This window comes from Nyctereutes procyonoides, unplaced genomic scaffold (genome assembly GCF_905146905.1).
Source record: "Nyctereutes procyonoides isolate TBG_1078 unplaced genomic scaffold, NYPRO_anot_genome, whole genome shotgun sequence".
NCBI lineage: Eukaryota > Metazoa > Chordata > Mammalia > Carnivora > Canidae > Nyctereutes > Nyctereutes procyonoides.
In genome coordinates, this window is record NW_026575125.1 from 98,732,672 (window position 1) to 98,746,908 (window position 14,237).

The 14,237-nt window shown below is 37.4% G+C and overlaps 1 protein-coding gene across 7 annotated transcripts in view; it reads right to left on the reverse strand.

The window, feature by feature from the left end:
* Window positions 1-14,237, reverse strand: part of SMARCA1 (SWI/SNF related, matrix associated, actin dependent regulator of chromatin, subfamily a, member 1) — a 312,201-nt gene that overhangs the window by 289,057 nt on the left and 8,907 nt on the right. For all 7 annotated transcript variants that reach the window (XM_055338586.1, XM_055338585.1, XM_055338590.1 and 4 more), the window contains exons 5-9: window positions 14,044-14,144; window positions 10,731-10,910; window positions 6,834-6,989; window positions 4,790-4,921; window positions 3,766-3,834 (exon numbers count right to left, since the gene is read on the reverse strand). In XM_055338586.1, the coding sequence (XP_055194561.1) occupies window positions 3,766-3,834; window positions 4,790-4,921; window positions 6,834-6,989; window positions 10,731-10,910; window positions 14,044-14,144 (638 nt within the window). The remainder of the gene's footprint in view (window positions 1-3,765; window positions 3,835-4,789; window positions 4,922-6,833; window positions 6,990-10,730; window positions 10,911-14,043; window positions 14,145-14,237) is intronic.

Sequence of the window (14,237 nt, forward strand, 5' to 3'; positions counted from 1 at the left end):
TGTGCCAGACAGTGCACCATGAACTTTACAACAAAGAGTACCAAATCCTTACAATAGGGGCACCTGAGTAGGTCAGTGGTTAAGCATCTGCCTTTGGCTCGGGTTGTGATCCTGGGGTCCTGGGTTCGAGCCCCACATCGGTCTTCCCAAGGGGAGCCTACTTCTCCTTCTGCCTATGTCTCTGCCTCTCTGTGTCTGTGTGTCTCTCATGAATCAATAAATAAAATCTCTTTTAAAAATCATTACAATAAATCTTTAAGGGAAATGTGATTATTTTAATTTCTTTTTAAAAAAGATTTTATTCATTTCAGAGAGAAATAGCACAAGCAGAGGGAGAGGCATAGAATCTCAAGTGGCACTTAGTGGCTTGATCTTACAACCCTGAGATCATGACCTGAGCTGAAACCAAGAGCCAGATGCCCAACCAACTGAGCCACCCAGGTAGCCCTCAGTTACCACACTTATTTATTTATTTGAGAGAGAGAGAGAGATAGACCAGGGGGAGGAACAGAGAAAGGGAAAGAGAAAATCCCAAGTAGATTCTATCTGAGCACAGAGCCCAACTCGGAGCTGCATCTCACAACCCTGAAATATGAAATCTGAGCTGAAACAAAGAGCCAGATGCCCAACCAACCAAGCCACCCAGTTGGCCTTCAATTTTATTAACTTAACTGAAGTTATTTTGCTAGTAAGTGGTAGAAGCCAAATTCAAACCCAGATCAAGCTGATTCTACAATCACCTCGGCCTCTGATCAGCTATTGTAAGCCTGGACCAGTTCCTTAGCTTTTCTGAGCCTGTTTCCTCATCCATTCATCAAAGAAAATTATGGTATATGTACAAGACAAGCATTTTAAAATAAGGATAATGATACCTATTTCCAAAGCTGCTGTGAAAATTTATGGTAGTACTTGTGTAGAGCTTAACCACAGCAGACACTAGTAAACAACAGCTATTACTATTAGAGATTTATGGGAGTTAAGGAAAAGGAAAGAGTAAAAGACAACTTCTGGCCTCTGGTTTGAGCCTCTTAAAATTGTCTAAGACAGGGCAGCCTGGGTGGCTCAGCAGTTTACCGCCGCCTTCAGCCCAGGGCATGATCCTGGAGACCAGTGATCAAATCCCACGTCGGGCTACCTGCATGGAGCCTACTTTTCCCTTTGCCTGTGTCTCTGCCTCTCCCTGTCTCTCATGAATAAATAAAGTCTTTAAAAAATTGTCTAAGACAGATTCTTAAGAGTTTCAACTGCCTGTGAGACATTTATACAGAAAGACTCAGAAGGCAGTGGGATATGCAGGAACTGGGTGAGAAATCTAAAAGATAAATTTGGGAGTTATAAGTAGATAAGAGGTAGCTGAAACCACAGGAGCAGGTATCCCAAAGAGAGCACATATAAAAAAGAAAGTCAAAGACAAAGCCCTACAAAATACTAAACTTTCAGGAACAGACTGAGAAAGAAAAGACCATAAAAGGGACTGATAAGGAGTGGCCAAAAAGGTAAGAGAAAATCCATTCTGTACCCCCAGAAACCAGGTAGGAAAGGGTTTCATGCAGGAGTGGTTAGGAGTACTAAGCAGTACAGAGAAGCCAAAATACTGAGCAAAAGGTGTACCTTGAATTCAGCAAGTGGAAAATGACTGAAGACCTTACAAGGTAAGTTTCAGTTGTGTAAAATGGATAGAAGCCAGTGGTCAATGGATTCAAGAGTAAACAGGAGATTAGGTGGTAGAGATGGAGAAAATGAACCACTTATTCAAGAAGCTTAGCTATCAAGGGAAGAAATCAGAATCACAGCTACAGTTAAACAGTGTTGAGAGAGTATTATTTTGTTTATGTGTGAGGGTGGGTGCATAAGGGGTGTGGGTTTGGATTTTAAGAAGGAAGATACTTGGGCATGTTTCCATGTTAGGAAAAAGAGCCAATACAGAGTGAGAGCTAGAAAATTCAGTCAATATAAAGGATAAATTATGGAGAAAGATCCATAAGGAAACAGGGAGAGATGAGATCCAGGGTTCATGTTGGAAGACTTAGCCACTGACCAGAGGCTAAGTCTCTTCCATTCATTTCAGAGAAAAAAACATCTGTAACACAGATGCAGATATCCTTAGAAGCCGGATGTCCTTGAAGGAGTTCCTATCTAACAACTTCTCTGTCTCTTTGAGAAAATAATGATGTTACTTGCTGAGAAAGGAGGAGGTCAGGCAGTATCTGGAATGGAAGTCTTAGGGAGATTAGTGAAAGTCTGAAATAGCTGTTATAGGCAATGGAAAGGAATGCTATACAAGGCCATGTTGAAGGACTACTGACATCATCAAATCTCAGCTTATGTTACAGAACATGAAATTGGAGTTTTTCCAATTTAAACAGTTGTATAATCTTCTTTATCACTATTGAACAGCCCCGATACAGAGTAAGTCACTCTGAAAATAAGTGGTAGAAGCAGAGTTCAAACCCAAAGACAGAGACAGTTATACTATTCCAGTTTAGGGCTTCCAGGGCAGAAACGGCAGATGGACAAGAAAGAAAGAGTTTGAAGTATTGGCAAAAGGTGGTTTTAAGGGGGATCCCTGGGTGGCTCAGTGGGTTTAGTGCCTGCCTTTGGCCCAGGGCATGATCCTGGAGTCCTGGGATCAAGTCCCACATTGGGCTCCCTGCATGTAGCCTAGTTCTCCCTCTGCCTGTGTCTCTGCCTCCTCTCTCTCTCTCTCTCTCTCTCTCTCTCTCTCTCTCTGTCTCTCATGAATAAATAAATAAAACCTTTTTAAAAAATAAAAAATAAAAAAGTGGCTTAAGTGACCAAAAAATGGGCTTATTGTTTGACACAGAAAAAAGTAACAACAGGGGCACCTGGCTGGCTCTGTCAGTAGAGCCTACACACTCTTGATAATAGGGTTATGAGTTGAACCCATGTGGAGTGTAGAGATTACTTAAAAATAAAGTCTTTTTTTTTAAAGAAAAAAGTAACAACAGAAATGAAGTGATGGGGATCCCTGGGTGGCGCAGCGGTTTGGCGCCTGCCTTTGGCCCAGGGCGCGATCCTGGAGACCCGGGATCGAGTCCCACATCAGGCTCCCGGTGCATGGGGCCTGCTTCTCCCTCTGCCTGTGTCTCTGCCTCTCTCTCTCTCTCTCTGACTATCATAAATAAATAAATTTAAAAAATTAAAAAAAAAGAAATGAAGTGATGGATGAGAAAAATCAGGGATCCAAAGACTGGAGATCTCCGTAAGGTAACAGAATAAGTAGAGGAGTAACATAAGTGAAAGAGCTAAGAAAAAAAGGTGTAAGAAGTTGTTATCAATGAATGGAAAACTGGTATTTAATGAATGTGAGGGAGTTACCTGGTGATGAGTGGATAACAGAGAAGAGAATGGGTGGAAGATGAACCTGCAAGATAACTTCACCTTAAAGAAAGAGTTCTATACTCTATACATGAGGGTGGAGAAATAGTGGCTTAGAAATGGCACTAGGGAACTAGAAAATCCTGATGCCATCTTAAGGACCTGTGGGGTATGGGAGTATGAACAGCTTCTACTGGAGAGGACCACACTATCCATGCAGGAGAGCCAAAGCAAAAACGCTATTCCCTAGACAGGCTGAGAACAGAGTTGAGTTGATTTCCCAAAGGGGCTGCTAGAAAGACTGGGAGGGAGAAGCAGTATCACTGAGCCAAGAGGTAAAACCAACAAGTTCAAACAGATTCTATGGCATTTTGTTTTCTGGTTCAGTATGTATTTAATTATTAAATTTTCTTGTCTATTACTTACTGCGTGAAGTCTTTCCACAAGTTTTTGATCACCAAGACAATTTTTAGTGTCAAACCAAGAGTCAAAGTCCTGTAGAGGGGTAAAAATTCTGCAGTAAGCACACAGGTGGTTGGCTTTTTTTTTTTAATAAACTGTCGTATAAATTCTTATCCAATGATACAGCAGTAATTCATTTTAAAAGCACTTTCAAAAATGTGTTCACTGTGATGGTCAATATTATTTACTTTTCAAAATAGCTAAAATACCAGAGGAGTTAAAATTTGAACTCCACCAGCAGTGTTTCCTTAAAAGACTTTTATTAGGCTTCCTCATACCATAGTAGCATTACATCCAGTTAAGAGGTAGAGTAGGAGTAAGAATATAAAATTGAAGGCACATAATGATAATGAAAATTCTAAATAATAAAAATAAGCAAAAGCAAGATAAGGTATACAAACCAATGGATAGCTGAACTTGGTACTTTTTATTATCAATTAATTTCAGGAATGAGAAAAATCAAGCTCCAATGTCCTTAAATCATTCAATTCAGTTTGCTGCACTAGCATAACCTTGTGTTAATGATAAAAACAATGTAAATCATACATTCACAAAATAAGTTGTTTTTCGAATCACACATCATGAGGTCTTTAGTACTTACCAAATATTAATGACTATAATAATCAAACACCATTTTAAAGACTACACCTGCCAAACTAGTATGTAGAAAGCCCTTCCAATTTAATTAGAAGAAAATTTTGAATTTACAATCGTGAACTCAGTCTAATCTCATATCGTAAGTTCTTGACAGCAATGCAATATTGGCAAAGTTTAACAGGCAGAATAATCTCAAAGAAAAGAATCCTCATTTCTCTAAATATCCCCATTTGAAAACTGTGCACTTAAGAACTTTTTTCTGAGAAAACCAAAACACACAAAGAATTACAAATGAAAAAGAATTATAAATTTCAAACTACATTCTATGCTTTGAAAACAGATGTCTGTGAACATAAGAAAATTACATTTAAAACATATGACTTAAACTTACATCTGCAGAATTAAAGACATCAGGCAATAAGAAGTTGAGTAATGCCCAGAGTTCATGCAGGTTATTCTGCAAAGGTGTTCCAGTTAGGAGTAAGCGGTTAGTTGACTTGAATTCACGAACAATCTCTGAAAGCTGGAAAAATAATAGTTATGTTAACATTGCTTTATTCATCAGAATGCTCAAAATTCAGCTCTTTATCCAACCAATACATGTTTTGAGTAAAATAAAACTTGAAAATTATTTTTCTATAGAAAAATATCCTAGCTCAGGTGATATTGCCACAGTGAATCACAACTAAATAAAATCTTCTAGGCATTTCTATGCTTACAAGAATGCAAATTATAATCATACCGGAGACTCCTCCCTCACTTCAAAAAACTTATTTTCTCCATTTTGGGTCCACAAAAACAGTCAGAACTCCATGGAATCCAGGCTAATCACTGTACATACTAATATCTCTTTCTCCCTGCTAATCATGTTCATCTACATACCTAGCCAAGTTCTAACTTGGCCTGGTGACAATTTCTAAGCATGAGAGTTGCACCCATTTTTCCTATCTTGTATTAACTTTCTAAATATAAGACTATAAAAATTAAAGCACAAAAGGATAAAAGAACGGTAACCTTTGTCAATAAAAATGCATGTTTTTATAATACTCTTTTTTTTATTTTTTTTTTTATTTACGATAGTCATACAGAGAGAGAGAGAGAGGCAGAGACACAGGCAGAGGGAGAAGCAGGCTCCATGCACCGGGAGCCTGACGTGGGATTCGATCCCGGGTCTCCAGGATCCCGCCCTGGGCCAAAGGCAGGCGCCAAACCGCTGCGCCACCCAGGGATCCCCTATAATACTCTTAAATATTCTCTAACATGCGTCTTTTTTTATTGGGTACTGGTTTCACACTGAAATTAGTATGATCAACCTGGTGGTTTTGCTCCAGTTCTGTCCCTGTTTCTCCCAAAGTAGCCCAGTGATCCAAAGGGAGGTTCATCATAATAATTGATGCTTTTCCTACTGTTGATGGAGTTGAATGGCAAGAAATATTGATATTTTTCAAAGTTAATACCATACTCTAATTCACACAAGTCAGATAATTCCAGGAAATGATTTTTTCTAATCCTTATGAACACACATAAGCTGGCAGGCTCTTCAATAAAAGACAAATCAATGCAAATGACTTTTGTATATTAAATATTACCAAAATATTTAAATACTGTAGCATAACAGAGTTAGGCTAGGCTGCAACAGGTATAGCAAATGAACACCTAATTTTCTTTATATTAAAAACTGTGGGGATCCCTGGGTGGCGCAGTGGTTTGGCGCCTGCCTTTGGCCCAGGGCGTGATCCTGGAGACCCCGGATCGAGTCCCACGTCGGGCTCCTGGTGCATGGAGCCTGCTTCTCCCTCTGCCTGTGTCTCTGCCTCTCTCTCTATCATAAATAAATAAAAATTAAAAAAAAAAAAAACTGTGCTCGGGGATCCCTGGGTGGCGCAGCGGTTTGGCGCCTGCCTTTGGCCCAGGGCGCAATCCTGGAGACCCAGGATCGAATCCCACATCGGGCTCCCGGTGCATGGAGCCTGCTTCTCCCTCTGCCTGTGTCTCTGCCTCTCTCTCTCTCTGTGACTATCATAAATAAATAAAAATTAAAAAAAATAAAAATAAAAACTGTGCTCAATTTTCATTTGTCTCATATTCAACAATTTAAACTTCAAAACCATTTTTTAAATATTTTATTTATTCATGAGAGACACAGAGAGAGAGAGAGAGAGAGGCAGAGACACAGGCAGAGGGAGAAGCAGGCTCCATGCAGGGAGCCTAATGTGGGACTCAATCCCAGGACCCCAGGATCATGCCCTGAGCAGAAGGCAGATGCTTTAACTGCTGAGCCACCCAGGCATCCCCCTAAAACCATTTTTAGAACTGATTTTCATTCACATTCTGTGAATAAAATCACAACCTTCTAACCCTTTTTTATCTTGAATACACAAAGGTAAACAGACATGGTAGTTAAAAGAAAACAATGACATTGAAAATTGGCTTACCTTGGATTTTTCATTCTTTATTCTGTGAGCCTCATCAATGACTAGGTATCGCCAATGAAACTTTTTAAATACAGATTTTTCTTTAATTACCATCTCATAAGAAGTAACACAAACATCCCATTCTCCTGGCATCATTTCATCACGAATAAAAGCAGCCTAATGCAAAATAAAGTTCCTTATATTAGAATACACTAACAAGATGGTCACAGAACTAAAACATCAAGAGAATATCAATAATTCTAAGAGACCTGGGAATCATTTAGTCTCATCCATTTCAAAGATGGGAAAACCAAGGCCCAAAGACACATTTGTGAGCAATTATCTGGATGACGTGTTAATATATTCATCAACAAAAGAGAAGCAAAGGCTTCCCTTAAACACATACAGTATATCCAATAAACCGAAGTTCTTATCACCAGAAGATGACTATATTACTAGGCTCTCTTCATAAGACAAATGATCCTAAAAGACATAGGTGAGATAACTACTTTCTGAAAACTATATTCTTACCAAGATCCAAGCATTACCAACTATTACAAACACAGTTTTACCAAATGAAAAGAACTCATTATACATGAATGATTACAACCTTTTGGGATCTCTTAATATGTTCCTTCCCTTTCTAGTAGGAATGAGTCACATATTTTGTTAAGGGGTCATGAAAAGCCCATTAATGTTTTTGTGAACTTCCTGATGTTGATGTGAGGCTACAAATATGATTTGATAAAGGGGACTTGCTCTATCTAGTACAGGAGGCTATTTAAAACAGTGAGACTATTTAGAACTATTTTTAAATCTTCACAGGCAGTGGCCAACATACTTGCCAAGCTTATGGAGAGCATTTTTAACTTGAACGAACTGAATTTTAGGTTTACAGGTCAAAATAAAACCACAGAAGTTACAGGGAGCAGCCAAATCTATATGGAGAAGATTCTGATTAGTACTGTAAATCTAAAATTACATGCATAAACAAAGTAATTGTTAACTGCAAACTCATTATTTCATAAATTCTCAGTTATGGACCAAACACACTGTTACTCATTCAACAAATATTTACCAAGTGCCCATATGTATAAAAGAATTGCCTGAACTAAAATAGAAGACAGAAAAAAGGCCTTTGTAGAGATTTCAGTGGCACTCTAGAAAGTGGTCATATTTAAAAAGTTAATTAAAACATTAGGGAACTAGAGGCAACATAAAGAGAACCAGGGTGCCAGACCCCATTTAGTCTCACAAACACCCTATCTTTGATTTTATGAAACACTAAGTTTAATGATTTCTCCTGCAGTTTCATGAAACACATGCATATTTTTCAATTAAAATTAGCCCTACTTTGAAATTTGTGTAACAGAATATTGAATATCACATAATCCAAAAGCTCTCACTTTATAGTTGACAAAATTAAGGCCCTTCAAAAGTCACTCAACATCACAGAGTCAATAGCAAATCGAGAAACAGATCTCCCGTTCCCATGTCCAAGATCTTTGATGCCTCTGGAGTGGAAAAAGAAGGGGTCAAAAAATCAAGTTTGGTGGGGCATCTGGCTGGCTCAGTCAGTAGAGCATGCACAGAGCATGCAACTCTTGATCTCAGAGTCATGAAATCAAATCCCATGTTGGGTGCAGAGCTTACTTTAAAAAAGACAACTAAAAAATTTTACTTGGGATTCACATTTCTATATACTCCAGGACTACATTAGCATCAAACTGGATCCAGACTATTACTGAGAATTTCCCAACTCAAACAAGTATCTGTTATAATCTATATCAAATTCTTAAATAACACATTGACCTCATAAAATGTTTACAAAAGGCCAGGAAACCATAAAGACCCAATATATCTATCCCATATGATACCAAGGTTTAAATCCGTCTAGGAGTAATGATCTGGATTTTCTCTATACATACTGACATCAATCAAGTCAATTAAGTGTTGAATATAGTACATTACTCATATTACTAATAATTACCAGTTTGCAAATTCTATTGACCATGGCTCACAGTACAATTATAGTTTAGATTGCAATCTTTAAAAAAAAAAAAAGGAGTAATACATATTGCCACCATGTGTGAAACACTCTATTTTCCATTCTACTATATCTCAATGTTTTAAAAAATTATAATCACCACCAACATGAATTCCCAGTATTAATGACTGGCAATATGAAAAACACAGACTTTGAAGATTGGTTTTCAAGATTTAAAATTTTTTTCTTAAAGATCTTATTTATTTGACAGAGAGAGAGTGAGTGCACACACACAAGCAGAGGGGAGCAGCAGGCAGAGGGAGAAGCAGGATCCCAGCTGAGCAGGGAGCCCGACACAGGGCTTGATCCCAGCATCCTGAGATCATGACCTGAGCTGAAGGCAGATGCTTAATGACTGAGCCACCCAGGTGCCCCAAGATTAAAACAGTTTTGAAGCCATCAGTAGAATCCCAACTTCCATGGGGTAGAGATAAGGTTGTCACAAATTAAATATATCTACTCTTTCTTTAAAACTCCCAGATATACTTCATGAAATCCTTGGATTCCATATAATATAGTGGAAAACCACTGACAGTTTTACTGAGACATAAGAAAATGCAAGCATACATATTTCTTCTTTGCTTATGATCTTCAAGAAATAATTTCAGCCAAAAATCAATACTTTAGAAATGCAGTTTTATAAAGAGTGGTATTATATTAAAGAACAGCAGTGAAGGGTGCCTGGGTGGCTCAGTCCATTCAGCGTCTACTGCCTTCGCGGCTCAGGTCATGATCCCTGGGTCCTGGGATAGAGACCCTTGTCCGGCTCCCTGCTTAGTGGGAAGTCTGCTTGTCCCTCTCTGCCCATCCCCACTGCAAATGCACTCTCTCTCTCCTTCTAATAAATAAATAAATAAAACCTTAAAATAAAGAAAAGAACAGTGGTAAGAAAGAGTTCTAAATGACTAATTTGCCACTGGGAAATACCAGGCATATGGAAGAATCAAGTCTGTAATTCTAAATTTATGAGTTCAGTATTTCAACATTTAAATTATTTATAAGTTAAATTTAAATAAATTTATGTAATTTTTCTTCAAGCAAAATGATAAGAATAAAATTACATAATTCATTATGCTACCATTCTTTTGAGGATATCTTTTGATAACCTATCTAAATATGTAAAATAGAATAAATCTTTACTCTAAACTATGTCCTCTGGAGGCAAAATAAAGGCAAAGTTTAATAATATGCTTTCTAAGCTGATTATTCATTTTTATATTTTTGCATAATTTATTTCTTTTAGATTAATTCTACAGTCCTAAGTAACTGTAGCCTACTAGATTGACAAATGGCTAATTTAAATAAGAGCCCAGAGCTTCTAATATCTAAGAATGTATGCAGATATGTATTTTTTTATTCAAAGACAAAAACTGAAAGCTGTGTCTATGCATAAACACAAAACAGAAGGCTCTCCATAGTAATAGAAAAGATTCCATTCATGTGTGTGTGCACGTATACCAAGTCAAAGTCCAAAGTAAAAAATTTAAACAAAAATATTAAGTCATGCAAATTTACATGTTTTTGGTGTCAAACAGCACAACTGATAGTGTCATGGAAAAGATATACTGTCAATAAAGACTTTTTTATAAAAAGTGATTTAAAATGCAACTCAAAAATACTGAGGTTAATGACCTAGTTGAAATTAAATGCAGATAAGCATAGTAACAGATTGTCTGTTATTAATAAGTAACATATCTACTTCACAGAAGTATTGTGAGAATTAATTAATATATAAAAGGCACTTAAAACAGAGCCTAACATGGAGTTATTTACTAGTAGCAGTCAACTTCAATGCCTTTTAAGGTAATAGTATGCAACTTAACCCTATAAATTATGTTGTTCTTGATGGCCTCTTTAAACCTATTACTTACTCTCGCATCCTTGTCTCCAACGAAACAAATAACACGAAGAGATGGGACCCATCGCTTAAATTCATTCATCCAGTTGTATAAAGTAGACTTTGGAACTAACACCATGTGAGGTCCAGGAATGTTTCGGTAATGTTTCAGGTAACCAAGCAAAGCAATCGTTTGTAAAGTCTTACCAAGACCCTGCATTACCATTACAAAGAAAAAAATCCATAAAAGTTTATTTAATGAAACATTTTGTTAGTGGTAACATTACAAAAGACATTTGCCAACTATGTAGGGGAAAATTTAAAGATCTTTGTTTTTTTTTAAGTGAATAACCATTCCAATTCATACTTACTGTGTGCACAAAAAGAAACCAGGAACTTGCAAGTAGAAAGCTGCTTTGTTGCTCCTCCTTTTTTCTTTAAGATTTTATTTATTTATTCATGAGAGACAAAGAGACAGGCAGAGACACAGGCAGAGGAAGAAGCAGGCTCCATGCAGGGAGCCGGACCTGGGACTCAATCCCAGGTCTCCAGGATCAGGCCCTGGGCTGAAGGCAGTGCTAAACCACTGACCCACCCGGGCTGCCCATGTTGCTCCTCTTAAAGGAACAAGCAGTCTACTTTATCATTTCTTCTAGCGGCAAAATTAGAATTTTTGTATGTATGTGTTTCACACTCATTCCCTTTACCAGCCTGCTCAGACACTGATCTTTATTTCCCACTGTCCCCAACATTATTACAGCCCAGGCATGAAATATTCAGACTATGCATCTCAAGGGACTTGTGGCTCTCTGTACTTGCATCTCACACCCTTGAAGACCTACAGAACCATAAAAGAACCAGAACATAAAAGAACTCTGCAGCCAGAAAGGGCCTTAGAGATCAACTGGTCTGGTGAACTTTTTAAAAAATAACATATTGAACACCATGAACTTGCCACCTAACCAACAAGAAAAGGAAGGATATCCTATACTGTGTGGCTTTTAAAAGAGTTTCTGGCTTTATCTCTATGCAAGCTATATATTTGCTTTGATAAACCTAGGTTTAAACTATTTTATAGGGTTTATCCTGTCTAACATTTCATTTAAGGAGATGCACCAAACCTTAAAATAGGGCAGCCCTGGTGGCTCAGTGGTTTAGCGCCGCCTTCAGCCCAGGGTGTGATCCTGGAGCCCCGGGATCGGGATCGAGTCCCACATCGGGGTCCCTGCATGGAGCCTGCTTCTCCCTCTGCCTGTGTCTTTGCCCTTTCTCTCTCTCTCTCTCTCTCTCTCTCTCTCTCTCCGTCTCTCATGAATAAAAACTTTTTATATAAAATCTTTAAAAAAAATTAAAATACTTAAAATTTCTTAAGTAATTCCATTTTTAGGAATCCTATGAAAATAACTGGAAAGGTGCAGAAAAACTAAATTACAAGTGTTCTCAAAACAGTATTATTATGTACCAAATACACACATAAACCAACCCATATATGCTAAATACACACAATATGTACTATGTATACACTACACATCAACCCAAATGACCCGCAATAAGGGAGGAAATGAATTATGGTAATTCCCCCAGATTAATTATTACACAGCAATTATTTTATAAATATTTGAATTATGTAGAAAATAAGTATGAATGTGAAGAAATCAGAATACCAACTTATATGTACAATATGATCTCAACTATGTAAAATAAATACAACTGGAGTTAAAATACTAAAATGAAATATACCAAAATGTCAACGATGGTTATTTCTAGGTAGCATAATTACAATTTATTTTCAATTTTTCCTTGACTTTTTTCCAGATTTTCTACACTCCTTAAAGTATCTTTCCCTTTTTTAATAATTAAAAAGTATCTGGTGTCAGCACAAATTCAATATGAAGGATCTTTAAATCCTTCATATTTAGACAGGCTGCAACCAAGAGGAGCTTGGGGCCAATAATCCTCCTGATCTTTCTGTTATCCAATTAACCAAGCTCCTCCCCCTCTGAGTTAACTAGTCTCCAGCCCAGAATACTAAATATAAGGAGCTACAGACCCTTGATTTAAAGGACCTCCTACAAATAAATAAATAAATAAATAAATAAATAAATAAATAAATAAATAAATAAATAAATAAATAAAATAAAGGATAAAGGACCTCCTGCCACACAGCTAACGGTTGCCCAGCATCTATGGGACCAACTTCTACACTACATGTTATAGAACATAAATAGTCATGTGGCTCTTCTAGGTAAGAGTGATAGCATATATGGCTCCAGAGTCACATAAATATGAATATCACTGGGTCATAAAGATCTAGAACTGCCCCCCTGCCCTCTCTTAAATCCTATCTTATTCATTTGGTCTTAAAATACCAATCTAAGCCTTCATATACTCCCTGATCTGGTGGAATTAGCATCTTAAATAGCCTTACTTTCTCTCTTTGGTCATTTTATTTATATGCCCATCATTCCTTAGCTTACTTCTCAGGCCCTATCTGGCACTCTGCTACATCAGGACTCAACATTGCTCTTTACTTTTTTTTTTCATTATTCTATCTATTCACTTTCTGACTGCTCACACATTGAGGTTCTTACATTCATTGATTCATGTTTTCATCATTTATTGTTCGATTTATTCATTCACACATTTAGTATTTGCTTTATATACCCCCACTTTACTACCAAAAGGATTTCAGGTCACCTACAAAGAAAATATGTTTCAGGTAGCCTACAATGAAAACATGGAAGATAAATTAATGGTAAAATAGAAATAAAGAAGGGCCAAGAAAAGATTAGAAGATATAGAATAGAAAAAGGCACAAAAGACACAATGGGCCTGCCATTACATTCCACAGGGGCTCCATTTTGGCATTAATTCTGGCTCTGAGTTTCCTGGAAGCCAAAGTGCAAACAAAATCAAAATTACAGGGAGGTTTTTTAAACCTATAAGCAAATCACACTAAGAATTTTGTAGCCTGGGATCTCTGGGTGGCGCAGCGGCTTGGTGCCTGCCTTTGGCCCGGGGCACGATCCTGGAGACCCAGGATCGAATCCCACGTCAGGCTCCCTGCATGGAGCCTGCTTCTCCCTCTGCCTCTCTGTCTCTCTCTGTGTGACTATCATGAATAAATAAATAAAATCTTTATAAAAAAAAAAGAATTTTGTAGCCTGTGAAAGTATATGTTCTCAAGATTATTTAAAGAAACATTTCTAGAGTTTACAAATGCCCTTTACATTCTAACTAAATAAAGCAATTAGACTCTAAGCCTTAAGGAGGCAATACAGCTCAGGTATTTCAAATTTACATAAAAATCATTACTAAGATTGTGTTTTTAGCTATCAACTCCTTACCATTTCATCTGCCAAGATACCATTGACTCCATTTTCATACAGAGAGATCAACCAGTTCAGCCCTCGAATCTGATAATCTCTCAGTGGTCCTCCTTTCACATCTGAAAAAGAGATCAAGACGTTTCATACTTTTGTTAATACAATCAAGAATATTTTTCTAAAACCTAATTGAAAAAAAAACACCAACGCGATGA